This window comes from Triplophysa dalaica, chromosome 5 (assembly GCF_015846415.1).
Source record: "Triplophysa dalaica isolate WHDGS20190420 chromosome 5, ASM1584641v1, whole genome shotgun sequence".
NCBI lineage: Eukaryota > Metazoa > Chordata > Actinopteri > Cypriniformes > Nemacheilidae > Triplophysa > Triplophysa dalaica.
In genome coordinates, this window is record NC_079546.1 from 2,539,303 (window position 1) to 2,566,927 (window position 27,625).

The 27,625-nt window shown below is 39.1% G+C and overlaps 2 protein-coding genes across 3 annotated transcripts; one reads left to right on the forward strand and one right to left on the reverse strand.

Annotated features, from left to right (window-relative positions):
- The first annotated feature begins 1,637 nt into the window (after positions 1-1,637).
- ndufa5 (NADH:ubiquinone oxidoreductase subunit A5) lies at positions 1,638-2,831 on the forward strand. The gene is made up of 5 exons (XM_056748427.1): positions 1,638-1,707; positions 2,065-2,109; positions 2,288-2,404; positions 2,498-2,563; positions 2,669-2,831. The coding sequence occupies exons 1-5, from the start codon at positions 1,687-1,689 to the stop codon at positions 2,768-2,770; spliced, it is 351 nt and encodes a 116-aa protein (XP_056604405.1). The 5' UTR covers positions 1,638-1,686; the 3' UTR covers positions 2,771-2,831.
- Positions 2,832-3,023: 192 nt separating this feature from the next.
- LOC130420894 (receptor-type tyrosine-protein phosphatase zeta-like) lies at positions 3,024-25,969 on the reverse strand. Of its 2 annotated transcripts, none has more exons than XM_056748426.1 (31): positions 25,740-25,969; positions 19,434-19,496; positions 16,207-16,386; positions 15,301-15,452; positions 15,046-15,141; positions 14,867-14,933; positions 14,608-14,765; positions 12,090-12,240; positions 11,208-11,392; positions 10,937-11,063; positions 10,507-10,559; positions 10,094-10,430; positions 9,850-9,993; positions 8,365-8,509; positions 7,609-7,700; positions 7,440-7,525; positions 7,124-7,144; positions 6,847-6,943; positions 6,692-6,768; positions 6,470-6,604; positions 6,221-6,355; positions 5,988-6,136; positions 5,757-5,892; positions 5,527-5,673; positions 5,352-5,445; positions 5,195-5,268; positions 4,982-5,110; positions 4,747-4,896; positions 4,491-4,633; positions 4,246-4,381; positions 3,024-4,163 (listed from the first exon to the last, which is right to left on the reverse strand). In XM_056748426.1, exons 1-31 carry the CDS (start codon positions 25,852-25,854, stop codon positions 4,029-4,031), a joined length of 3,909 nt encoding a protein of 1,302 aa, XP_056604404.1. In that variant the 5' UTR covers positions 25,855-25,969; the 3' UTR covers positions 3,024-4,028. The 2 variants fall into 2 exon arrangements, with proteins under 2 accessions (XP_056604404.1, XP_056604403.1); XM_056748425.1 differs by having other exon boundaries at positions 7,609-7,709.
- Positions 25,970-27,625: the final 1,656 nt, after the last annotated feature.

A 27,625-nucleotide genomic window follows, 5' to 3' on the forward strand; every position in this document is an offset into this window, starting at 1 on the left:
CTGTCTCAAGTGTGTTGGACCCAGTGGCTCAGTTGAAAGAGCACTGGCATGAGAACAGGTGACTGTGGGTTCTAAGCCAGCCAGAGACACTTTAAGTGTTCAATGATATCTCTTACGCAAACCTAGTTAAAGAAAAAGATAAATACACCCGGAGAACTGTCTCAAGTGTGTTGGACCCAGTGGCTCAGTTGAAAGATCACTGGCATGAGAACAGGTGACTGTGGGTTCTAAGCCAGCCAGAGAAACTTTAAGTGTTCAATGATATCTCTTACGCAAACCTAGTTAAAGAAAAAGATAAATACACCCTGAGAACTGTCTCAAGCGTGTTGGACCCAGTGGGGTCTTTAAGTGTTCAAAGACATCTCTTACGCATATGCAAAAAGATAAAGACACCCGGAGAACTGTCACAAGTGTGCAGGACCCAGTGGCTCAGTTGGAAGAGCACTGAAACTGGAACAGGAGGTCCAGAGTTCAAAGCCAGCTGGTGGCATGTCCTGCACACAAAGCACAGAGGGAGGAACCACACAACCAGGAGAGGCCAGAGAGGCACTGAAGGAGAGGAACCACCGGAGGAATCAGTCAAGGATCAAACAATCAGAGGCACCACAACAGGATACCCAAGCTGAGAAGGGGGGAGACGTTGGAGTGTGTCTCCCCCCGAGGGTGAGGAAAATGTAAACAGGGGGTTATGCGGGAGATGCCAAAACTTTTGCAAAATACTTAACAGTTCGTAAGAACTGGCTTGCAGCTACAATACAAAAACACATACACAATTTAAAATCCTGAGCATGGAGGGTCCTTCTGAGCATGGAGGGTCCTTCTGAGCATGGAGGGTCCTTCTGAGCATGGAGGGTCCTTCTGAGCATGGAGGGTCCTTCTGAGCATGGAGGGTCCTTCTGAGCATGGAGGGTCCTGCTCCGCCTGCTGCTGCTCCGCCTTCTGCTGCTCCGCCTTCTGCTGCTCCGCCTTCTGCTGCTCCGCCTTCTGCTGCTCCGCCTTCTGCTGCTCCGCCTTCTGCTGCTCCGCCTTCTGCTGCTCCGCCTTCTGCTGCTCCGCCTTCTGCTGGCCTCAAACCCCAGACCTCTTGATCTCAGGGTGTTGCTCCTTACAACTTAGCCACTGGACACTGCATGCTTGAGACAGTTCTCCTGGTAATTTTATATTTTTCATTAATATCTGATACAATCACATAAGAATCATTAGCAAGCACTCAAACTTCATCAAGCTGGTCTTGAACCCAGGTCGAAACATTGGATCTGAGTTCAATGCTTTTTACCACTGAGCCACTGGATGCTTGAGATAGTTCTCCTGGTAATTTTATATTTTTCATTAAATGTCAGCAAGAACTCAAACAAGCTGGCCTTAGTTATATAAAATGCTTAGCTATTTTGATATTCTTACTTATTTCTGTGTTAATAAGTGTTGTGTGTAAGCTGCTTGACATATTCAAAGCTGTGAACTGATAAACAGTTTTTCAATAAAAATTTCTAAATAATTACCATAGTTACAGCGATCACTAGAGCAACTTTACTTATAAGCACATTATTAATTCATCCAATATAAAATAAAATAAAATAAATATATACTTTTTACTCGTATAATGTTCACATTTTAATCGGCGCACCACGGCTCCACTGACATCACAAGCAGCCGACGGAAGTGCGTCATTGAATCGCAGAGACAGAAATGGCTGGTGTGATAAAGAAGGTATGAGCGGAGGTCATGATAATAATTTTACATTAACACATAATTTAACATGCACATTTTTAAATACTGAAGAGGTTTCGTGTTTGTTTGTTTGTATGTATTTACATATTACATTTGCAGTGTGTTTGATGGTTATCGTGTCCGGTTGTCTGTGGTCTGATGGTCAATGTTGATATTCAGTTCAAGGTTTAATGTCTGTAACGTTATTCGTAAATATCACGCGTGCATTATTTTTGACAGTTTCATCATTACGCATTAAATATCTGATAAGATATGCATAGGTTTACTCAATAAAAAAAGCTGTTTGATCGTGCGGGTGATGGTAACCTTTTTCTTCTCTTTCATTTACATAATAAGACAACGGGCTTGGTGGGCCTTGCTGTCTCCAACAATTCACACGAGGTATCTAGGTTTTTGTCTAAATTAATGAGATTTATTATTTGTCAATTCACCCAACTTTATGAATGTATGCTATACTGATGGTTATATTACGTAATTGTATTTGAAATATATATATACTACACATTCTAAGCCTTTCGAATAGTCTGTTGCTTAACAAATTGCTGTTCTGTTTCTCAAGCGTCTTCGGATTCTGTACACAAAGATCCTGGGCTGTCTACAGACCATGCCTCAGGATGCTGGCTACAGGAAATATACGGAACAGCTGGTCAATGAGAGGTTCAACCATGTCAAAACTGTAAGAATTATTAAATTAAAATCTCTTTAATAAATGTAACAGTAAAACAAAATAACAATGATTTAGAGTGATTTGTTACTTTGCTATGTAAAGGAACCTGATGTAGAAAAGCTGGAAAAGAAACTCAACTGTGGACAGATTGAGGAGATCATTGCACAGGTGAGAAAAAGCTACAGTTTAATTCTGGGAAATTACTATAATGTACAATAACTGGGTTAATAGAAAGTGAACTGTGTGCCTTACCTCTTATAATTGAATTTGAAGGCCGAGGCAGAGCTGTCCTTGTCTAGGAAGATGACAGAATGGAAACCATGGGAACCACTTGTAGAAGAGGCACCAGCAAACCAGTGGAAATGGCCAATCTAAAGTCCTCATGGTGTTTACGTACATGTATATTATGTTTATATTAAATAATGCATAAAGTCAATTAATGTTGTGCATGCATTGCATTATTTATATACTTATAAATAACACACATATATATATATATACATTGTCTATAAATTGAATTTCAAGTGAGACCACTTACTTTCATGAATGACCATAATAATCAAATACAAAGTCACATTTATCAAATATAAATGGTAGAAATGTACAAAAGTTGTCTATCACACACAGATCTGTTTTGGTTATTTTTATTAGGCTTTGCTTTCTTGTCTTTAAGGATGCCCTGTTAATGGTTGAAGAAAAGACTAAAACATTAGACAAAATGTAAACGAAAGTTGAAAAATATCAGTCGCTGAATAGTGGTTTGAATTGATGGATGTAACTTCAGATATAAAGGGTAAGTTCTCCCCAAAATGTCTTTCCCTCACGTAACTTCAAAACTTTCTGGCATTCTTTATTTAGCAGAACACAAAAGATATTTTGAAGAAAGTTGGAAGCAGCAAACCTTTGGTCCCCATTGACTTGCATTTGTTTTGTGTGCTTATAATAGAAGTGAATGGGCACCAACGTTTTTTTGTTTCCAACATTCTTCAAAATATCTTATTTTGTGGAAAAAGTCCTACAGGTTTGAAATGACAAGGGGGTAAGTAAATGATGACAGAATTTTTTTAAGAATTTGTTGTTTAGTTACAGACAGATGCTTAAATTTTTCTACAATGAACAAACAAACATCTGCTACAATAACAAAAACAAATAGAAGAAAAGAAAAGCAAAGAAGACCTAGTAATACACATGCATTTTGGTATGTTGTTTTTATGTATGTATTAGAATCACACCTGTTCGTATGGTGTTGAGAATGTCCTAAGAAACTACATTCATGAATGCATTTCATATCTAAGATTTTTCATTTTAAAAACCCCCAAATAGATTCACTATGAAATATTTTCCCTGCTACTTATAAATATTTCTTAAACAGCTCAATTAAAGTCAAACAGTCAAATTAAACCAAAGACATCCCAAGCAATACAGTCACTGTCCAAAAAGTAGAAATTTTGGCATTAGTTGGAACAATAATATTATATCAAAGCATTTAAAAGAACAAAGGTAACAAAAGGTACAACAAAAGATCAAATTATATCTTGCACCCCATAGTCCATGTTGAATTTGGGAGGGTTGCAAGCTAAACATACTTTCTCTTGATTTAATGTACAAGGTGAAGAAATGTCTCTGTGTGTATCTACATGAGAGACTGCAGAATTTCCGAAGCGTTGGCCGGAGCCGTGCCATTGTTTTCTGAGTAGTGAAGTGCTTTCTCATCTTCTCTGGTGCTCACCAAACTCAGGATCGACTTATAGAGCAACTGATATTGTTCCTGTAAACAAAAAAACACACAAAATGTTTCCAATCAGATGTTTTTGTATGACTTAAAAAAAAAAATAAGATCATCCTCTTACAATATCAGTGAAAATTCCAGGTCTCATGAGGTTGATCATTCTCGCTGTCTGATAAACATCCACACAGTTTTGTTCCTCAAGCTGGTTCACCAGGGTGGTCAGGGCACAAAGGACACCTGCGCTCGATCCTCCACACCTGATCAGAAACAACCTTTATGACACTATCCACAGTACATTCACAGACCGTCCCATGCATACTGTACTCGAAAACTGTACAGTTTTAGAAATTCAAACGAAAACCATACCTATTATGGATGACGATCGGCCCCTCTCGACGTGAATTTTCTTCTCTTATAATGTTGACGAGCTCAAAGGAGTTACTGATGGGGCTGTCAGGGTTCGGCCAATGGGGGGTCTGGTACTGGCGTACCTCCAGCACATAGTCATCCTAAAACACAGAACCGTAAAAGATCACTTTCACTATTCTACTCCCCCCCCCTTCTCCCAGAGGAAATTTAAAGTTCACTAAATGTTTAAAAGAAAGAACAGGAGTTTCCTCACCTTTAAAGCCTCTAGAATGAAGTCTTGTACCACCACATATTCCTCATTAGACAGGCACACCTGGTCTTTACTCTTGAAGGTCACATTAAATGTCTCGCAGCTGATTGGCTGATCTTTAGTGGGCCAACACACCAGCTCTTCCTCTCTGGTCTGTGCAGGTCAGAAAACAAGATGCTTAAAGATAAAAACATTAGCTTTGATATAAAATATGAATCTGTGAGTAACAGTTACATACCAGGTCCTGTGTATCTTGTAGGGAAACAACCATCTGTGCATTTTGATCCCAAATCATTCTCCAAAAGTCCTGTGTGGTGTTTGGCAGAGGATTCTGGGTAATGATGAACTCGCGGTTCTGACGATATCCCTTTAAACGGCACAGATTTGTCGAATCACAACATATCAGCCAAGAATATTATCTTTTATTTCAGGTGTAAATCACAGGACGTACCAATGCATAAGAGGCGTTGATGTAGTCTGATGAATCTCCAGGACTGGAGGAAAGACTGACCCTTGACCTCTCCACTGGGGCATTAAGAAGACCATGTGTGAGAATCCAGTTAATTTAATTGACAAAATTGTGCATCTTGTGAGTTATCACCACTCACCCGGCATCAGAGAAGATTTTCTGTTCTTTAACATGTTGCACTCTTTTAAAGCCTCTGTGTATTCACTCGGTTTCACAGAGGTCTCACTCACCATCTACAGTAATAAAAGGACATTTATTCATTTCAACATATATAGATTAATAAAGATTATCACGTCACAAAACACAGATTTTACCTTGAACTGTTCCTCCAGACAGGTGTGGCCTGTGTGTCCGGGTGTGAGGAGATCAGACACATAGTTGTGAATGTGACTAGATGAAACCAGCGTCTCTTTGCTCTTGATAGCCTCCACTAGAACATCATGGATGAAGATGTACTGATCCTGTTGATTCATCAACAAAAAATCCCGTCTCAGTGTGCCATTATGCATCAATCACACAAGAAAAGCAAAGGGGATGCCGTTACCTCTGTCTGTACTAGATAGTTCCTCTGGGTACGAATGTGTTTGAGAAAGCCCATGATGTTCACTGTTCCCTCCTCTTTGATCTGTTTCAACATGCTGTCTATTACAATATATGTGCCTGTTCTTCCTACACCAGCACTGTCAATAAAACACACACACAATATAGCAATTTCTTGTTGTTCTAAAATTCATTTTAGGTTTAGATGTAATTTGTGGGTCATCATGGTGTCTACCTGCAGTGCACTACCACCGGCCCCATATCAGCAGTTCTGGCTTGAGACGACGCCCGCACAAACGCAAGCACAGGAAGTGTGTATTCTGGGACGCCCATGTCAGGCCACTGCGTGTAATGAAACTGAATCACAGTTCTCTTCTGTGACCCCTGCGAACGTGGAAGGACATTAAGGTGAGCACAAGAAATCAACAAGGTTCATTGGTAACTGTGACGTGCGGTGAACTTATCGACCTTCTTAATGTTAACATTTCTCAAAGTGAACGTTCTCTGCGTGTAGTAGGCAAGCTTTTGGGTGCTTTTCAGAGAGACCAAAAAACATCCGTAGTCTTCCTGGTTCTCCACGGGCCAATACTGATCACATTTTCTCTGTTTGATACACACACACACACATTATAAGGTTATGTTTACTTTTCCAGATATCCAAAACAATGTAATGTCCTTATAAAAAACAAAGACATTCGAGATGAACTCCAGTCTTACCCGACCCTTCTCTACTAGATTGGTGATCATGACAATGACACCAACGTTCTGTTCCCAGATCATCCTCCAGAAGTCTTCCACACTGGTCTTCAGTGGACCCTGCGCAGCGATATACGTTTTCGGCTGATTGTAGCCCTGGTGTTCATTTTTCACAAACAGACACAAGCTTATCAGTTAAAAATATTAGTCTGTATAACAAAACCCACTACGACTACTACTTACATCCACAAAGTTGGCATTAATGTAGTCCCCGGTCAGTCCATCAGTGTTTTGAGAGAGTTTAACTCGACTGTGATCATCTGTACAGAAAGTCAGCAGTATTAGTCATGTATTAACACACAGACATATATTTACACGAGTGATATAAAGACTCATACATGCTAGAATGTTGATGTATCTGTTCTTGCTCTTATTTTCTGGATGGTTGGAGATGTCGGTTGTTATGCCAATATCTGTGGTACAGCCTTGAATCTCCTGAAAGAAATGGTTTATTCACGTCGTGACTCATAGAAACCAACAACATACAGTATCACATCAAGTACAGTACAGTACATACAGTTACCATGCAAACAGCATCTCGGACACATCAATACACCTGTGTTAAGTTATGATAGATAAACCATAAAGACAGAAACAAAGGGAGATGTGTCTTACCTCGTAACACTCTTTCAGGATCTAATAAGGGAGGGGGTGAGAATGTAGAGAGAGACAAAAAATGAAAGTCCACGACAAACAGAGTGTCAGTGCAGATACATGAGGCACGTAGGAATGTGTTCGGTGCTACAGACGGGCTATTGCTTTCTGTGGCTGAACATGCATCTGTATGTGAACCTTTTGTTCTAAACATGCCATCTTACATCCCATAACACTTACATCCATTTATAACCTCATTTATTCATAACTGATAGTGTTCCATGGCACATTAAGGTTGAATGTGTATGTGTGCTTTAAATGGTAAAATAACAAGTACCTCAAACTCTTTAGAGAATGTGTGATTTGAGTGAAGATCAGCTATGTGTTTCACAAATTCATCGACTGTAAGAGCTTCATTATCCTCTGTAATAAGACAGAAACAGTCAGTGAACGCCACTCAAACAGAACAAATGAACAGAATGGGTTTGGAAACATGTTTCTTGTACCTGCAGGTAGAAGCTGAGGTGTTGATGGGGCCGATATGGCTCGGGGTGATATGTTGTCCTCTACATAAAACTGTGCCGTTTGAAAGCACCTCCTATAAGATCTTTAAAACTTTAATATCAGGGTTATTTTTTCTGGACATCAATGTGATTTGGAGGAGAGCATAAATCTCCAAAGAAACCGTTCTAAATCATAATTTATTCAGCATGTCTAGATGTATTGTGGCCATTCCAGTCCCGTGTCTTTTGAATTTCAACATAAATCAATCCTCAGGAGTGACAAAGTCATTCAACAGCAATGTGAAACACTATCAATGTCAGATGAAAACAGTCATAAAAATCCAGGTTATCACACAAAAAAACTTTTTTTTGAACTTTTCCTAAAAACATGCACAGATATGACAGTTGAAATGCTATAAAGTGAATATGAACATGTTTTCTTTGCAGTATTTGAGGTCTGAAAAAATTCAGAGCATCATTTCTGATATTTTGACCTGTTTCTCTAGTTTTCATTTTCTGCAAATAAATGCAAATAGAAACAATATTTTTATTAGAAATTGGTGAGAAATATTACTTGTAGTTGAATGAAGAATGAAACAAAAACAAACAAAAATCTGAAAACAAGTTTGGAATCCGCTGCTGTGCTGTTACTGTATGTACCTTCAATGCACTACATGTTGTAAGGTTAAAGCATCTTTCAAATGCATTTATGTATAAGCAAAGCAAAGTCCCATACACGTGTCTCTGAACATGATTTACCTCCAGTAGATGAGGATTCCCACCAGTACCAGCAAACACAGGATAGTTAGCGTTGATACCACAGCCAGAGGAACAACCGTCCGTGTGTCCTTCTCCGTCCCTCCCACCATCCCAACACGAGATTCTGGACTGCTGTTACTGGCCTCTGATGTAAGAAACACAAACAGGGCTTACAGGGGCAAAAAAGTGACATGAACCAATCCTATTGGATAGAATATAGTTATTCATATTCAGATATAGTCAATATCTGTATTTTCATTTTCGAAAGATCTCAGCTGAGACAAACTTCTGTGAAATGATCTTATTTCTGCATCACCAAATGTTTGCCCGTGTGTGAGTGTTACCTGTGTTCTGGTCTTCTGACAGTCTCACAGTGAGCTCAGGATTTATGATCTGTATGGGTAAATCGTCATTTTCAAGGGCCCCTGACCCCCCTTGACCTGAACCAGCGTCCCACTCAGGAGACCAAGTCACCCATGAAAGCAAAGTCGGGTTCTCTGGTTCTTTAGTGGTGACAGATTTGCCTTCGCTATCAAAGAATGTGGAGGATAATCCTTCACTGTTTTCATCCTCACTGCTCACATCTGTCTGCGAGTCTTTCTTTAGGCCTGAATGTTTTTGGTTGAGGTCCCATTCCCGGTCAAGCTCCTCTAGGAAGATAGCTGAACCGCTGACGTCTCTCTGCTCATCGAAAGAGAGCAGCTGTCCAGAGCCCTCATGTGAAAACAAGGCTGAGGATTCATGGACTTTTGAGATGTCATGAGATGTTTCATAACTGAGCGTTGTAGCTGTAACAAACACGGTTAGACTTAAACTCTCGACTACAGTGTTTATGGCAGAGGAGAGCAGCGCTTGGAAGACAGCCATCAATAAAAGACTTGGAGCTGAAAGTCAATCTACGTCTTGTGATACCTAAAGTGACCACTAAGGAGCGCCCACGCCATTTCATGGGGAAAAGATGAAGCAAAAGAGAAACCACCACCAGAGTCACTCAAACATCCACAAGACCAGAGAATCCCGTGGGTGTTTTTCAAGCATGGCAGAGACAGTTTCAGCACTATCACCATCAATCACTGTGTGTTTATTGATTTTGATGATGTAATCACTAGAGGACACTAACACTAATGTGAACCATTTTAAATCAATCATTTTCATAAACCAGCACTTTTGCTACTTTAAAGGAAAAAATGCATAAAACCAAAGAAACCAAGGGAAACTATGATAAAAGCTCAGTACAGCACGTTCTAGTTTATGCCAAAATGAAAAATCTGTCATTATTTACTCACTCCACAACAAATTATCAGCCATCACATTTTGACTTGCTATTTTTTTCTTGAATTAAGTTATTATATGAACTCGGAAAAACTTTTGTGATTTACAAAGAAGGTCACTATGAAAAACGTTTCTGTTCCGCAGATTTAATTGTGAGTAAATAACTGACACGTCATTCATTTCTGTATGCGTTAGCTGTTCCTTCAGTCTCACCATTAAACAGAGGCTGAGTGGTCTGAGAAATGATCTTCATAGATGCAGACATGGATGAGCCTGTGGTTGAGGCAACGGTGCTTGCATTGGATGGAGGAGTTGTGATGGTGTTGACCTCTGTTGGATGTTTTGGTCTTAATCGTCCTGCAGGATGGGAAGTTGAAGATATTAAGATTCTAGAAGCGATAGAAAACCTGTTTGTTTGAACAACTAATACCTGGCGGTGTTTTCAGAAGGTTGTTACCTGGGACAGGTGTGGATTTAATGCTGCTGATGTTGAGGACATATTCATTGTATACGTCCGTCACAACCATGTTGCTGTGAGGAAGCTCATCACCCTCTTCTGGAATAAGTCTGACCCGTGGGCGCTTGACATCACTTCCTGTCTTTTTCTGGTCAGGTGACCAAGAAAGAGAAGATTCTTCTGTAACTTTTCGTTTGACAGTAACAGTGGTTGTCTTGACAACAGGGAAAAGGAAGCCCGGTTGGTCCGTTGCTGGGGTGATGGAAATGGAACTGGTTCGACCAGCCAGGGATTGTGGCGTTACTCTGCTCTTTGGAGACGGAGGTTCTGAGGTCAACTAAAAATAAATGGTCTGTTATAGGTCAACACGTTCATGTGAGAGGCTTTATGATTTCATACTTTACAAAAATCACCTCAATATATTCCTCAGACTCTGTTGCATCACTAAATGGATCCGGTTCATTTACTGCAGGGTCAAAAAAAACATCAGTGAGTGAAGAATATTCATTCCAAAACAAGTGAAAGTCACAGTATATATTTCACCCCAAATTCATTTTTACAGTTACATTAAAAAGAAATTTAAGCTTGTTTTTAGAACTATTTTGATGGTTTTAAACACAAAAATAATCAATAATGTAATGCGGGAATTAAATATGACTATTGTAAAAATGATAAAATAATAAAAAAGATCATTATTACATAATATATATTTTATAACATTTGTTTGCAATTGTAACAAAAACTTTATACTGGTTCTAAAATAGACTTCGTGCAAATTGTAATTTATAAATTCTTGTTTAAATATAAATGTTAAAATTTTGTGTTGAAACATGATGACATTACCAGGGTCTTCAAGAGGCATGTCCACTATAACCTGGTCACTCATTTTTCCAGTCAATCCATTGTTGCAAAGCGCCACCACCTGGACAACATAGCTACTATTCGCCAGCAGGTTGTGAATAATAGCCCCCTAAAAAATAGATAAAAACACAAAACAACACCACCTGTTTTTCCTACAACATCTGCTAATTTCATTGCAAGAACACCATCTGACATTCCATGAGCATCTTGACTGATATATTCACATTTAGAGTAGATCTAAACAAATCCCCACCACATCTTGGTCTCCATCGGTTAGATACTTTCGTTTGGGTGGGTCTTTGCCCTGAAGTCTCTGATACGTCACAGAGTAGCGCTCAATGGTGGTCTCATATACGACCCTGGGCCGCTCCCACGTCACCACGATAACGGTGTAGTTTTGAGGGTCCGCCTGTACGTTCTGTGGTTCTGAGCTGCACACTGAAAGCAAAAGAGATTGAATTGACTGTAAACAAGTTTTTGGTGGTGAAAAATGCAAAAACTTAGATGCTTAGAGGACAAGAAATGAGATGCTGCAACCCCATTACCAGTTACTATATTCCAATATAACACAACCTTCAGTCCCTTTATAAAATGGTTCTTGAAAATTACATTAAAAATAATGAAGGGCAGTAAAATATAAAGCCAAGTTTATTATGTGGTATTAACCAGCTAGAAAGGCCAGAACTATCCACTTCAATTCATTTTCTTCAACTCGTCAATTCTTCAACTTCATTTCATATTTTGCTGTTTTTGTTGGAAATAATTATTTAAATGGGCCGGGGGTAGACAGCCAGAAAGAACATTAAGTTGTTGGGAAACATTTTATGATTTTATTCTTCTAACTTCAGTAAAACCGAGAGAATGTCTTCTAAATCCACTCTTTTTGAAGTGAAGTTGCTTCATTTGTTTCCGTGGAAAAGCTCCAGTGGTGGTTACCTAGCAACACACTGGCTGCAGGTTTTTAAAAAGCCAAATGCATGTGTACCCACGGTCACAAGATGAGGGGATGTACACACGTGCTAAGGTCACCTTAATAAATGACCTCTCGTTCATCTCTGATCAAAATTTAAACAAATAAAGAGCACATTCTCATTTTCAAGCTTGTGTTTGCTGTTTGTGTGTGTAATATGCATACTGGGTGCAGAAATGTCTTCTGTTCCTGTGTAGGAAGAGAACACTTGTCCCATGAACTGCTGTTGTTGATCTCTGAAGTTATTCTGCAGGTAGTCGGTCAACATCACATAACCCTCCTGCTGTATCGTCATCACCTCACAAAACACCTCCAGCTACACACACACACACACACACACAATAAAACAGATCATCAACATTAGTGTACGCTAACAGTTTAAAATGATTTAAAATGAGCTTTCAACATTATCTTGACAAATTAAGATAAAGAGAATAAAATCAATTTTAAATAAATGTCTAACATTAAACTTTACAAATTTCTAAGCCAATCAAAATTGAGTATTCCATCCAGAGCACTGATATACAAACATAAACCATCAGCTTGCACAAACTAAATAAGTTTATTATGCATAAGCATATAATCAATCACATATTTATTATTCTATTTCCGTCACAAAATAGAACCAAGATGAATGTGGGCAGATTTACAGACATGCTAAAATTTGTTGGTAACCCTCCACAAAAAAACGAAGAATCCACAATTTTACATTTAGAAATAACTCAAAATTTTCGCTGAAATAACTTGAAACTGACTAAAGTAATTGGCATCCACCATTGTTTATTCCATATTTAATAGAAATAAGACTTTTATTATTCAACGTAATATTGTAAATAATAAAACAAATGAAAATGTCATGGACAGATATAATGGGACCCCAAACCTAATATGTATGTAGCACGACCTTGCGAGGCGATCATGGCAAGCAAACATTTTCTGTAACCCTCATTAAGACCATGGTATGGTAGTTTTTTCCCACTCTTCCTGAATAAACTCCTCCAGCTGTCTCTGGTTTGATGGGTGCCTTCTACAGACTGCAAGTCTCAGCTCTTTCCATAGATGTTACATAGGATTCAGATCAGAACTCATAGAAGGCCACTTCAAATAGTCCAATGTTTTGTTCTTCTCCATTCTCGGCTGTTTTTAGTGGTGTGTTTTGAGTCATTATGCCATTAGAGGACCCATGACCTGTGACTGAGACAGAGCTTTCTGACACTGGGCAGAACGTTTCGCTCCAGAATGCCTTGATAGTCTTGAGATTTCAATGTGCCTTTCACAGATTCAAGGCACCCAAAGCCGCCCCAAAACATAACCGAACCTCCTCCATGTTTCACTGGAGGTATGGTGTTCACTTCTTTGAAAGCTTGATTTTTTCGTAAACATAGAGCTGACACGCTCCAGTTTTAACTCATCTGTCCAAAGGACATTCTTCAAGAAGGATTGTTGCTTTTCAATATGAATTTCAGCAAATTCCCCCAAAAAATGTTGTCTTTCTTTTTCCTGGGTCTTCTTCCATAGTGCCCGCTTTTGCTCAAAAAGGGACGGATGGTGTGATCACAAACTGACGTACCTTCACCCTTGGAGTTCAGCTTGTATCTCTTTGGCAGTTATCCTTGGTTCTTTTTCTACCATTCGCACCATCCTTCTGTTCAATCTGGGGTGGATTTTCCTCTTGCGGCCGCGCCCAGGGAGGTTGGCTACATTTCAATGGATCATAAACTTCTAAAGGTCTTGTAGCCTTTACCTTTACCTTTACCATGCTTGTCTATTATTTTCTTTCTGAGCTCGTCAGACAACTCTATCCTTTACTTTCTCTGGTCATGTTCAGTGTGGTTCACACAATGATACCAAACAGTGCAGTGACTACTTTTCTCTGTTTAAATAGGCTGAATGACTGAATACAAGATTGGATACATGTGTGATACTAATTAAAGAAAAAAGATTATACATAATTGGAGTATTCTGATATTTCAAAGGGGTACCAACAAATGTGTCCGAGCCATTTTAGAGTATCTTTGTAGAAGCTTCATCAGCTTCTTTGCTTTACTCTATGACATACCAAACCAAAGGCATGCAAGTATACATGATACAATAGCTTTTAATTTAAACACTCTTCAGGAGAAATTAAGCATTATTTCAATGAGCTGTGAGGATACCAACAAATTTGAGCAAGTCTGTATATATGCATGAGTGAATCTGAAAACAGATTAGATGTGACATTAAACTAGCGCTTAAGATTTCTCAGCTTTACATAGATTTATCTGATATCTCCACATCAAATTTTCCTGCTGAAAAATCAGACTGGGCTCAAAGTATATCACACTTGAGTAAACAATATCAGCCAAAAAGAGGGCACAGAAACCCCTCTCACATCCTAATGCCGAGTGTGGTGTAATGTGAGGGCTAAAGTTGTGTCTCTGAATCTGAGGGCTTTTCTCTGATCCAAACATCCGACTCTGCCAAGCTAAAATATTAATGCACGCCCTTGTGTCTGCTCGAGAACGGCTTTAAAGAGCTCTCAAGGATGTATTTGACGCTCTTCATTTTAAAGCGGAGTCTGTACCTCTCTCTCACACACAGCCCTAAATCTCGCCCCACTGCTGCTTTTCAATTCTAGGTGAACTGTTTCTTTAAGAAAAGTGGTAGACATTATAAACAAGAGACGTCAAGCCGATGTCCTAACCTGGGTTTCTGAGATGGCCACTGTGTTTTTGAACACAATCCACTCCACGTTCTCCGTGCAGGGCGGCGTGGTGAGCGAGCCATTGTACACAAAGTATTTTTTTGTGGATTGTGGAAGCAGAGCCAGCGGAGAGAAGGGTTCCAGGGGACTACTTTTACCTTCACATCAAACACAGCCGTCTTCAGTTGTTATTGACATTGTAACAGAGAGGAATGTGAAATATTAAATAGCTTGTGTGAAGATAAAAAAAATTACGTACCAAATCGGCTCACGCTGTCCACCCCTTCAATAATGCCAGCGTAGTCCTGGTTATCCTCAATACTGCCCTGAAAAACCGACCAAAATGCATTAACTAAGGTTTTTATGGTCTTTTAAATAGACGCGTTACAGTAATAAATATTAGATGTGATGGTGAGTGTTTATGTGATGTAATCTTACCTCAAAGAGGACAGCGAGAGCTGTAATTTTTCCTCCGTTGCTAAAAGCATCATCTACAGATTCAAACTCCTCCTCATCATAGCAATATATCTGCATCTGAGAGCCACAATAAACATTTTGTATTTACCTAATCCGGCTACACAGAAGAAGGTTTCTTTTTTCAAATGTCATATTATATAAATTACATGCATGAGAATGTTGAAATTTAAGTTGTAATGTGTTTTACTGTGATTTCAGTGTGTGTTGGGACTTTACCTCCAGGGGGAATGTGTTGCCATTCAGACTGTGTTCTGAACCGTCTAAAGTGGCGTTACATCGTCCCCAGTGGAACGTGATCCTGCCCACTTTAAACCTGGACCTGAGCCCTCCTCCACTAATGTAGTACGGACTGTTCAGACCGATCACCACTGAGAAACACAATACACACACGAATATAAATGAATGGTAGGTGTGTGTGTCCCCGCACAAGCAACGTGTAACTGTGTTCCACATTCAGAGAGTCTAATTGCTCACATTTCATAATTCAGCTTTCATCTTCACTCACCTAGATAAAAGATTCATTTTATACTTTAGCTTTTTGCTCGTGTAATCTGTCATTTCAAAAAAGAGCTTTTTTCTTTCTGTGCGTCTGTAAATGCACAGCCCATCGATAGAAGACCAGCTGTCACTCACGGGTGTGACAAAGAGAAATGATTGACATTACAGGAGATTTCATTCTTCGGCAACTCCATTACTCATAATTGCGTTCATTTTAGGACGACACTCTGGGATTTAAGACGTCAGTATAACTTCACTTTGTCTTGCCATAAGGATTAATTGCTCTTTTGGGGGCGGTTTCCCATACAGGGCTTAAGTCTAGTCCAAGACTAACTTAAATGTTAGAGGTGTTTTGATCGAAAACAACTTACACTGACATATATTAGTTCAAATATAACGATTGTTAATTCTCAAGATGCACACAGTAATGGATTTTTGTAAATTATGTTTTTTTTTAATTAATTTAATATCCTTATGTAACGAAGGCCTAGTCCTGGCTTAAAAATAGGTCATCTCAAAACAATTTCATCATCAATCCGTCACAAGCCTACAAGATATGGTCTAAGTTTTATGGATTTAAGTCTGATAGAAAATATAAAACTTAAAGCGTGAGGGTGTGCAGACCTGTTTTTCCATTGTTGGTGATGGTAGTGGAATCTAAGGTGGGCCGGTCCCAGTCCTCAAACTGCAGGTCCTGGTACTGCATCCGGACCTGAGTGAAGTCTTCATGGATGTCAATGGGTGACTGTTTGGCATTTCCGCAGACTGGAAATTTCTTGGCCCAGTGCTGCTTATTCAGAGCCCCTTACAAAGCATTTGACATAGAACATAAATAAGACATTCAGCCTCTAAACAAATCAGGTAAAGCAAAAATGATTTGCATTTATTTTAAAAAATCCCCATCCTCCCCATGTAATGTCAATAATTTACCACTTGCTGCCTTCTACACTATGAATAAAATGTAAAAATAAAATAGGAAAAAGAAACATATGGCACCATATTGAAGCACATGCTGTGGCATATGAAGAGTCCATACCGTTGACAACATATAATACCACATACAGTGGTGGTGAATGTATATACAGGCAGCATGATGATATATCACACTGACTCCAGCAGATGATCCTCATGGAGCAGATGGCCACAAGTCACACATCATTGAACAAACACATCAAACAAGCCCAACCAATAAATTGCACGCACACAAAAGAAACACAGCTGATTTAAAGTGTCCCGGAGGACATGTCTTTAACCTAATAGTAAAACATTAGATCGGAATTAGCAGCTTTAACGTCCTGTCAAGATGATTATCACGTACATATGGTTTTATTTACACCTCCCATACTGCTGTAACTCCGACATAATTAATAATACGTTCATAAAAGACTATAAAGAATTACTTTTGCCACACAAGAGAACAAATCCACATCCTCTGGCGCTTCATATCGGCATGTGAGACAAATGTCTGCCATTAGTCAGATTGATGATGTCCTCAGACAACGGGAAAACAGCGTCTGCCGACTGTGACAGCAGGTGAACTGATGAGTCTGGGAGGATACAGCGGTTCAGCATCTGGACCCGCACACACGCTAGAGCAGACACGCTGTAATCAAAGAGAACGGCTGCTGCTATGGTAACCAACAGTCTGAGAGGTTTCAGGGGACGTGGCATAAATGCAGAACTTGAAGTAATTTAAAGGATTCGGAGCCTTCTGGACCGCTCTGACATTTTGAATATTTGTATTTAACTGCATGTTAGGTCAACGATTGCTCGTGATTGAAAGAAACAGGGACGGGCGGGATGAACAAACCGGTGATTTATGATAAATAAGGAACAGGAAACAATCAGATTCTGGAACGGTTTACATCCCCCTCCATAATGACACCCTGATCATTCAGTCTGATTTCACCTTCCAATTATCTGAAAAAGACGACTCCCCTGTGGAATGGTTAACAATCTATTTGAAGGTTTCTGAAACTGCTATGAATACAAAAAAAAAGAAACACTTTCTGACCTCACTGAATATGAAAAAGCTGTGACAGACTGGTGAGGATCAGATTTGATGTTTAATAAAATGCAGACAGGTAAAAAAAGATTTGGAACCAAATTAACAGTGCTTCCCAAGTCAACATTATATGCATTTCATTATTTATTCTATTTAGCATTGCTTTTACTTATTATTTTCTTTTTTTATTGTTATGCTCTTTTCTTATCATTTTCTTTTATAATTACTGAAACTAAAATTCAGTGTTTTAATAATCAAATCGAGAGAATTACAAATTTAGACTTTATTTATATTATTTTCTCATGGATGACGGAAACAGCAGAGAATGCTCTGGTGCTGTGGGTATCTCCAGCTCGCTTGTATCCGCAGGTTATCCACGGATGTAGGTGACAGGAAAGCAACAGCCTCCGCAGCAGATGGGGACACGAGAAGGAGATGCCAAAGGCACAACTCACAGCCCACCCCTGGGGTTTGGAAAAGAGGGACGACGGGGGACTGACATGGTACGTTGGCTATGATCATGTGAGCAGAACTATTTTCCAAAACAGAGTCTTGTGGTCTGCTGTAGACATAGGCAGCTCCATACAAACTGCACTCCTTCTTAATTTTATAAAGACAATAATTCAACAACCACCGTAGCAAAATCTTTATACAACTCAGCAATCAGAATCCTTCTGACACATTGAGCCATGGTGCTCTCATTGGCAAAGCAAATTCAAGTCTGGCCCCACGCTCACTGTAATCATTTCTTGTCGCTCTCCATTGCATCTCTCTAATTAAGAGGCAAAAGGCAAAACAAAAGAGATAAATGAAAAGACATTTCCCACACATCAGGTGGAAGTCTAATGCATTATATGATCACTGCGTGACTGTCAGCTGAACTTTCAAGGGTCTGTGAACAAATTAGCATTAAAACTTGACAGGCTTTGTTTAAGGAGAGAGGTTTTTCTGTGAAACAATTTGAGTTAAAACAGAGGAACGTGGATCTTTCTCCTTCTCTGCAGGTCCGAGATGGGCCTCACAATGAAATCTTTTCTTTCACATGTTAATTCATTTAGTTTCATTTCAGTGAACACACACACACACACACTGCTGAATTTCAAACCTTCACATGTATTTTACATCATAGCCAGTACTTTTAACACCACACTAAAAGCTGAAAAAAATTATATTATGATAAAGAAATAAATTACGCTTGAAATACACAATTAGCCTCAAGGTACACTTAATATAAATAAATATCTAAATAATAAATATATATGCGTATTCTAGTGAATGGCGGGTGGTTAAACTTGTGTACACCCCACTAAACAGAACAAGGCACAAATGCTTTTACTTTATTTCCCCAGACAAGACTATAAATTTTAAATGGATAAAAGCCCGTCTCTTTATTTCTGTCAGCTCTTAAGATTGTATTTGCATAAACTTTATCAACAAAGCTTTTCAGTTCTATTCTAATTCTATCCTATTCTGTATTTTCATAGAGCCCGGCGGGTTGATTTAAAAGCCACAATTCAAGATTCTCAAACAACCCTGAATGTCTCTTGCTCTTTTTAAAGACTTTTATGGAACGTGAAGTGTCTAAGACTTCACTTAATCTCCATGCTCGGGCAGGTCACTGGCAGTGCGTCTGCTACCCCTCATTCAGAAGGTCGAATCACTGCCGACTTTCTATTGGATAACCGACACTGATCCGGCATTATTGACTTCCCTCTAATGCTACCTTATCTCAATCTTTCATTCAAAGTAGAACTGATATTTAAGGCTGTTGGGTTGAAGCCAGTTGCACGCCACACTGGTGGCTGGTGAAAACGCACAATAAGGGCATTGTTTGTGGAGTACCCACCTGCGTAAGACCAGTCGATGTCCTCTGATTTGCGCTGACCTCTTATGTGCGCCGCGGCCAGATCTGGAGTAAGAAATACAATGAGAGCTGGAGTCAATGCATCAGTAATTTAGAGTAACACACGGGCATGAGGCATAAAGCCTCTCATGGGAGATTTTAGCAAACCCTTAAGCTTTTGCAATGATGATGCTTGCCATAAGAACAACAGACACGACTACATCACATCATAATTATGTGTGCTTAAACACAGCAGGTTATGACTTTTTAAATGATAGTTTAAACTGATCAGGGGTCAGTGTCATATGTCCCCCTCACTCATCGCTGTCTCCGGTGTATGTGCTGTAAATAAGAGTGTAAATGAAAATGTGATGAGAGAAAGGTCATTTTTATCAAACCACAGGGCTGGATTTCCACCATGACTCCTCATGCTAATGGTACATTAATGTCTGAAGTGTGTGCGGCTGTCACATGTATGCGTGTGCGGTTACACACACACCTGCCCACACAGTTCAAAAGGCAGATGTCACTATACTGAAGGAGAAAGTCGAGAGGAAAGGACACATGACAATATAAACATAAACACACAGTTGTGTCTCTGCCTGACTGGCTCCAGGACTGTAGCCCTCACCTAAAACATCAAATGTTCTGATAGTACATAAAGAAATATTCACCACAAAAACACACTAGAGATATCCAGCAGGATTTATTAAGGAGATGCTTATATCATATAGGTTGTGTCCGACTTAGTTCAGGAGTCAGTATTTGGATCAAATATCCTTCCAAGAGATTTGGAAAAGAGCAAAACCGATGAAGCACGTAAAAGGTCAGCATTTTACCAGTCTGACCCCCAGACACCCACCCTTCATGTAATATGGCCGCCCCTGCCACAGCCGTCCCTGCTCTCCGAGCCCATTACACAGTGAATGTGACTGAGAAGAGCCAGAGAATCCACCACAATAGATCCATTGATGACTTTTGCAATAGAACAGGCCATTATCAGAAATCGGAGTCAGACACAAGTTGTTCTCTAAAAGCATTTACAAACACAAGTATTTCTGCTGTCTGTTTGATGGTCATTCTTGAAATCATCTGTGCTAAAATTTCATTTCAAAGGGTCACTGAGAACTAAATTCAATCATATTTTCCTATCTGTGGGTCAGCACTGACATATAGCTCATGACGTCCCATTGTATGTGAAGTGAATTTGAAGACAATATTAACAATTCCATTGACCACCATGGAAATAAGCTTCTGGCTTTTTTGTGTATATCCTCAACCGTTTTAAAATGCGTATTGGTCTTTTGGGCTTGTTTGTATTATGTTTTACATTTTATGTCAAATCAATCAATCAATCAATCACTCTTTTCGTAACATACTTTTGCAAGGCAAAAGCATTCTTGAAAATAACTACACTGTTAAAGCACAATAACTGTCCTAGAAAAATGCGAAAAACAATACTATATGCTTTGTTGTAATGTATGAAAAGCTAAAAGAAAAAAAATAGGCCTTGTGTCTGACAATTCTATGGCTCAAATCCCATTTGGCAGAAGCTCTTTTGTTCAGCTAGTGAAACCAAATCAGGCCCGTTTCACAGGAACACAACATCATCCTCCGAGGAAGAGCAGGAACCTGCACCCCACTAAGATTCTGAGCTTCTCTGGCTCGGGTCCATTTCACAGGCGCTAAAGGAAAAGCCTGCGGCAAATTAGATTAAAATTACTCGCAGTGTGATGCTAATGAGTCCACTGCCAATAAAACAAGCCCTTCACTGTAACCTGCACTCCCTTCTCAAAAGGATTAAAGAAATAAATAATTAAACAGGTTAATTTTTTGCAAATAAAAGTAGTTGATTTGGAGCGGTTTTGATTCTGCTTCAAAGGAAGCAGAAGTTTAATGCCACGTTTGGAATGACCATCATAGCAGAATAAATCTGAGATTCTGCTCCGAGCTGTTTACATCCTCAAATTTGTATTAATCCGCAGAAAGTATTCGTTTCTATGGCAACGCTGATAATGACATAAAGGGCCCATGCATGAGCAGATTTGTTGTGGACAACAGAAAAATACACCAGTTCACCGCTGTCTTCACATTAAAATATTAAAATATTAAAGAACTGAGAACTGGCTGACATCAGCCTTAAAATAGACTGTAAGTTGTAGGTCTCTGACTACCCTAAACTGATAAAACTGTTTCTGCAATAGAAGAAACTATAATGTGAATAGAGCAAAGTATAAAGTTTTAAGTGTAATTGCCGAGTGGAGAACTGGAAGTTCATGAATGGGAACTCTGCAAGACGAAACTGGCAAACAGTTGGCAACACAGCCTCAAGCAGGAAAGCTCTTAGCATGCAGACAGCAACAGCGTGTCCAGCGAGAAGAACTGCTGAACATAAGACATAAATGAAGGAGTGATTGTAACCATCCTCTGCTCTCTGTAAACGTCGCTGGAGTAATTCAAATAAATAAGAGGATTAGAAAAGTCTCAGGGAAGCCGGCCAGCACTCCATGACTCCAACTAAAGAATAAAACACGGCCGTAAATCGGAGTCCCCCTCCTCCAGTGTCACAAAATATAACTTCCTAGTTCCCTCCCCTCCTTGTGATGGAACACAGACGTTAAACCGGGCTGTGAACTTTTGTGAGTAAGCGGCTGATGATGAACAGCACCTGTTGGACATCTGACCAGCTCACAGGGGACCAAAGAGTCCTGCACTGAATTCACTTGCGAGCGCAGTTGTTCAAATTGACAGGTAATTGAATTATGACATGTGTTCCCAAAGGAAGGGATTATGTTAGATTCCTAAAGTAAAATGTTGGAAAAGAGCCAGTTTGGTTGTAACTGAAAACAGAAGAAAGCTATAATAGGACAAAATGATAGTTCATTGTGGTTTATAAATAGGACAGAAGGCCCTGCGCAACAGATGGTTTCTTATCATTTTATTTGACATCCTCATATGCAATCAGGTGTATGATGAGTTTAACTCATTTCTGTGTAAAAGAGAAAATATTTTTCCTTCAAAAACAAACAACATTTGAAATAGTCATAAAACATTCTTCCAAGTTATCAGGGTGTCAATTAATTTTTTTTACTTAACTTTGGTACATTAGTGTGTGTTTGTGTTTAGGTCCAAGTGTGCTCGCACGTGTGTGTGTGTGTGTGTGTGAGAGAGTCATATAGAATACATGACATCATGCATGAGTGTACCCTCAGCCGTCAGCACCTGCTGCATCAGAGGTCAAAGGGAAAGTGACACGTAGTACGCGTGAGAATGAAGTGTGTGTAGCGGAAGGTATAGTGGTGCCAGTGAACAGCTGGGGGTTTACAACACAGTCCAGCTCTAAGATAAAGTACCATCAGGGATTCTCAAATTTGGTTAAAACTGTTTTTAATACATTTTTAGTGTTTGTAAACAATTTAAATACTTGCTTATACATCTGTTGCATAACTTAATACACTACATTTTTGCCTTCTGAAACAAGAATCTCCAGCAAAAAAAAAAAATGTAGTAGTGTCTTTGTGCCTAAAATATAGAAATATTTGGAGCCTGACGTTATGCAATATGAGCACAGCTGCTCGGGGTAATACAAAATGCTTCTGTCTGGCTGGTCACAACATATCCGAGGGGACGGTCTCTCCATTCTCTCATAGGACATGCCATTGGAAACTCCTTGACAACAGACGTTACCTCCGGTGCCTGTGACTTCCTCCACGGCCTCCCTTACTGCCAGGGCCACCACCTCTGACTCAAGCTCAGTTTGCAAAGAGAACCATATTAGCGTTCTTCACCTCACTGCTGGACCGAGGGAATATCACAATCCTGCCTTTTGTGATTTTATAGAGCACGGTCTGCAATTACTTCCACATCCTGAGGTCAAGAGGAAGAGATATTTTTGTTTTCTTCAGCCTACAGCCTCCTCTTCACTCATCCATTAAATATCACCGTCTCCTCTCTAAACCTTTACAATGAGACACATTCCGCAGCCAAAGCTTACAAAGAATAAAGAAATTCATCTTTTAGACTAATCGAATTAAAGTACGCTGGGAAAAAGGCACTTGTTAACTTGAAATCAAAAGCCTAGGCATGCAAAGCGAGAACAAGTTTAACTTAATTCAAATACAGACCAAATGAGACCTTGTTTCCAGAAGTAATTTTAAACCTATATTTAGTAGTGGTGTAAACATACAACTTTAATCTAACTGGAAAAGCAACACGACCACTGAAAAAAACGAACAGAAATGAAATGAAAAGAAGAGTATTTTGGGCTATATTAGAGCTTGCTAAGTTTTGTTCAGTGTGAGAGTTCTAGGTTGGAGAAGATTAAATTTCATCATCAGTGAATGGCTTTACTCCGGGAACTTTCTTGAGATCAAACACGAACAGCCAGCACATGATGCAGATTCAATTATGAGAAAGCCAAAAAGTAAAAGTTATAAAAGATCCTCAGTAAAACATCTGTCAATTTCGCTTAACATCTACACCTCAATTCATTATGTAACAGCTCAACCAATATTGCCCTGGGCTACATTACACACGATCTGGATTTCTAAATGAACTGTAGCTGCTAATTGCTTTGGTTCTGCTTTGCAGAGCCGTCTACACCCACAGACACAAACATGCAGCAGTGATGCTCAATATCAGTGTGGAACAGAGACACTAATCTGGAAAGAGATGCACAGTTGTGCTTCTGTGTTTCATAACTCAGGTGTTAGGCAAGTTTTACAAGATTTTTACTGCAGAAAACAGCAACTACTTCAGGCAAACTCACTTTAAAAAAAACAGAATAAGTTAAGTTTCGTTGCAAAATAGGACTGCAGACTTGCATGCCACAATTCTCAATATTTCATGTGCATGTAGCTGGATAAAGCTTACCCACTACAAAACAGCGAGATAATGATACTGTTGTAGTATGTCCTTTTTGCAATCTCTTTGGACAAAAAACGTTGTGACTTTTGGTGCCAAATTCCAGTTAGGCGAAGCCCATGAACAACTAAACAGGCTCATAATGAAGCAAACAGAAAGTGATAATTGGTGGGAAGAGAACCTTAGCGTTCATGCCATATTTCTGCAGTCTTCATCTAAGTTCACGTTTCGTGTCAAAAAGGCTGACGGTAAAATAATAATGCCCATCACAGATCATCTCAAATGTGTTTGGAATGTGTGGGTGAATCAATAAAAAATCAATTTCCCAATGTCAGGCATTTGGAAAAGAAGAACTAAATCGACTTCAGACCTCGCTCGTGCTATGAGCTATTCTGTTTATCACAGGGTCACCCTCCTGTGAGATGATCAATCAGCTGTTTGCACATCACCCTACAGGCACTCTCTCTTCCTGTTGCTGGCATTAACTGTGAATGAGCATCACAATAGCAGGACACGGGCTTCCTCTGCCATCACATCCACAAACAGGGTGTAACATGTGCCAGAAGTCTTGATATCTCTGACACAAACATACAAATACAAGCATATAAACCGACAGAGCATCTGCCTATGAACTATTTGTAATTATCTGCCCATAAGTTACAGAGGAAGATCAGCAATGATATAATTTCAGGACAATGAGATATTGTTGCAGCAGGGCTAAGACCAACTATGAAAAAGCAGACTGCCAGCAAGTGTGCGTTCCCCAGTGAGAGCTGGCAACACCACATCCAGTCAAACCATCTGATGTCCAAGTAAAACACGTCGCTTTATATTTTCCCCACCATGTCCAATTACATTTCATTCAGAAGGATGAACAGAGACAGAGAGATTAAAGCATCATCATGGTGATCAGATGCCAGGACCAAAGATCCAAAGTCCTCATGTGAACTAAAACTAAAATATGAAATATTCTGCAAACATTCTTATATATTTTAATATCAGGTCGTGATCGCAATATGCCATGCATGTATTTCTGATGACAACATAATAAAGCTTTATTTCTAAATGTAGACATTTACAAACAAAAAATACATTTGACTGATGTTGTCTTATGACACACTATAACCTTAAAACATACAATAAGCAAATAATGAACCAAAATATCATTAAACATTTGCATTAGTATATTTGAAAAATAAACCATATAACGCAACAATAACCAAAAAGCAAAAGTATTGCTTTTCTTGTCTCCTACGAGAAAAAAAAGATTTAACCTCATGTTATAATCATATTAAACTATAGTTTTACTGGAATCAAAAATCATAAATGCATGCATAAGCTATATAAACAAAGCTGTTCGTTGACACACAACTTTACGCATCACACATCCATTTACAAATCTTTACAGACACATGAATCTCACTCATCACTGTATGTACTTCTTACCTATCAGACAGATGAGGCACAGCTGCGCGACGATCAGATGCGATGTTCCAGAGATCAGACGCATCTTCAGTTTTAACTCAAACACAGAGAAAAAAAGCGTAGAGACAGCGTGCATTTATCGTTAACGCAATGTCAGTTATTAAATTGACATTACAGTGGATCCATGTCAATGTTTCACGCTTCCAGATCTTCTTTCCCACGCCACCGCTTTTACTACTAGATCGCAGCGCGCGCGGAAAGATGCTGCGTTCACGCGCCGCCCACAGGCGCGCGCACAATCAATCGAAGCAACTGTCCATTTAACGGTTTGCGCGTTGTGGAAAAACATCATGACACCCAAAAATATAGAGTAAACTCTTATTATAATTAGCTAAAAGCTATTGCATGTAAAACCTAACATTTGTGTAAAGTTAGGGTTATACTGCAATATGAAAAAAATCAAATCCTTTACATACAAACACCATTATGCATCATAAGCAGTTTACCATTAAAACCAATACATAATTCCTTTATGTGGTGTCCATTTAAAAAAATACAATTTCCATTATGACCATAACAAGAATTTCTTTGGTGGTGTCTATTGGTTTTTTTCAGCAAGGTTGTGTGTGCATATGTGGTGCATTTGTTTGTCGTTTTGCAGATGCAAAGCAAATCATCTCGAAGGAACTGTTTGCTAAACGCAGCATGTTGCTCCATGTGACACCTGTTGAGTTATTACTGAGTGTGAGGAGAAAATAAAGATTAAGAATAAATTCAATGTGATGGTTAATATCTACTGGGTTACCTATTTTACTTATTAAAAAAAAAGACTAAAACTACTTAAAGTAATAAAGCTACAATATAATATTTTTAAGCTTATGTGATTGATTGAGCTTAACCAAAGCTAATTTCTAACTTTCTATAAAAAAAATTATGTAGATACAGTAAAAGCATATTTAGTGCATTCATTATGAAAAACAAATCTGATCAAGAAAAAAACATTTTCATTGAATTACATTTCATTAGCCTTCTAAATCAAGTACTGTGAAATGGTATTAAAATGGGGTAGTTAAATACCGGTATCAAAATAATTGTTTTCTTCTGAAGGTTCCACTTACCATTTATGGTTTCATCTAAACAAAATCTCACCAACACACTGCACTCCCTGTTGTTATCCTTTCTCCTAAATTTACATAATTTATGCCGGGCACCTACTTCACTTGCTGGACAAGCTTGATACAGCTCCTTCCTCATTCAGAGAAAGCCTATTGTACATGTACACTCAAAAATGCATTATTAAGCAAAAGTTCACTTTCTTACACTCCCAATATTATAAATATGCTGTCTTTGTTGACACTTTCAGGCAAAAATAAGGATATTGAACTCATTTTAATTATGATGAGATAGTGATTTGTTATGTGCTGTATTTGGCTTAGAAGCTTAAACTAATGTCAACAAAGCTGATTCGTATTCGACCGGTAAACAAAACGCATCTTTTCTTCCTAAATGCTCAAGCATTCAGGGCTCTTAGGAGAAACAGTGACCCTGTCATGGTGATCCAGGACTCATCCGTTCAGAAAAGCAACACTATTGTTAATTGGGTGACCATAATACACTGGGAGGCGGACAAAAGCCACGGAAAGAGAGATTCGGTGAAAGCTTTTAAAGACACAGAGAGAGTTAGGGTCACACTGCAGTGGGAATTGTACTGGTTGTGAAAGCAAAGAGGAAGAGGGCGTGTCTAGATTTCAACCAATCACAACGTCCAGATTAGTTCCACTAAAGTCTAAACAAGACAACTTTGGAATTGAGAGCATCTTTTGCATATAGAATTCATGACGGGCTTCCCTGAAAGAATAGGATCGGTTGACACAGAGGAGCAATGTAAAGGTGAACTAAATGGTCTT

Bases quoted from the DNA above. Each gene is read 5' to 3' on its own strand.
- ndufa5 (XM_056748427.1), top strand. From the start codon at position 1,687: ATGGCTGGTGTGATAAAGAAG. The intron at 2,405-2,497 runs GTAAGAATTATT...TGCTATGTAAAG, and splicing joins GGTTCAACCATGTCAAAACT to GAACCTGATGTAGAAAAGCT. The intron at 2,564-2,668 runs GTGAGAAAAAGC...TTGAATTTGAAG, and splicing joins TTGAGGAGATCATTGCACAG to GCCGAGGCAGAGCTGTCCTT.
- LOC130420894 (XM_056748425.1), bottom strand. From the start codon at position 25,854: ATGCACGCTGTCTCTACGCTTTTTTTCTCTGTGTTTGAGTTAAAACTG. The intron at 15,142-15,300 runs GTAAAGTCCCAA...TGTGGCTCTCAG, and splicing joins GCAACACATTCCCCCTGGAG to ATGCAGATATATTGCTATGA. The intron at 7,526-7,608 runs GTACAAGAAACA...GTCTTATTACAG, and splicing joins ACCTCAGCTTCTACCTGCAG to AGGATAATGAAGCTCTTACA.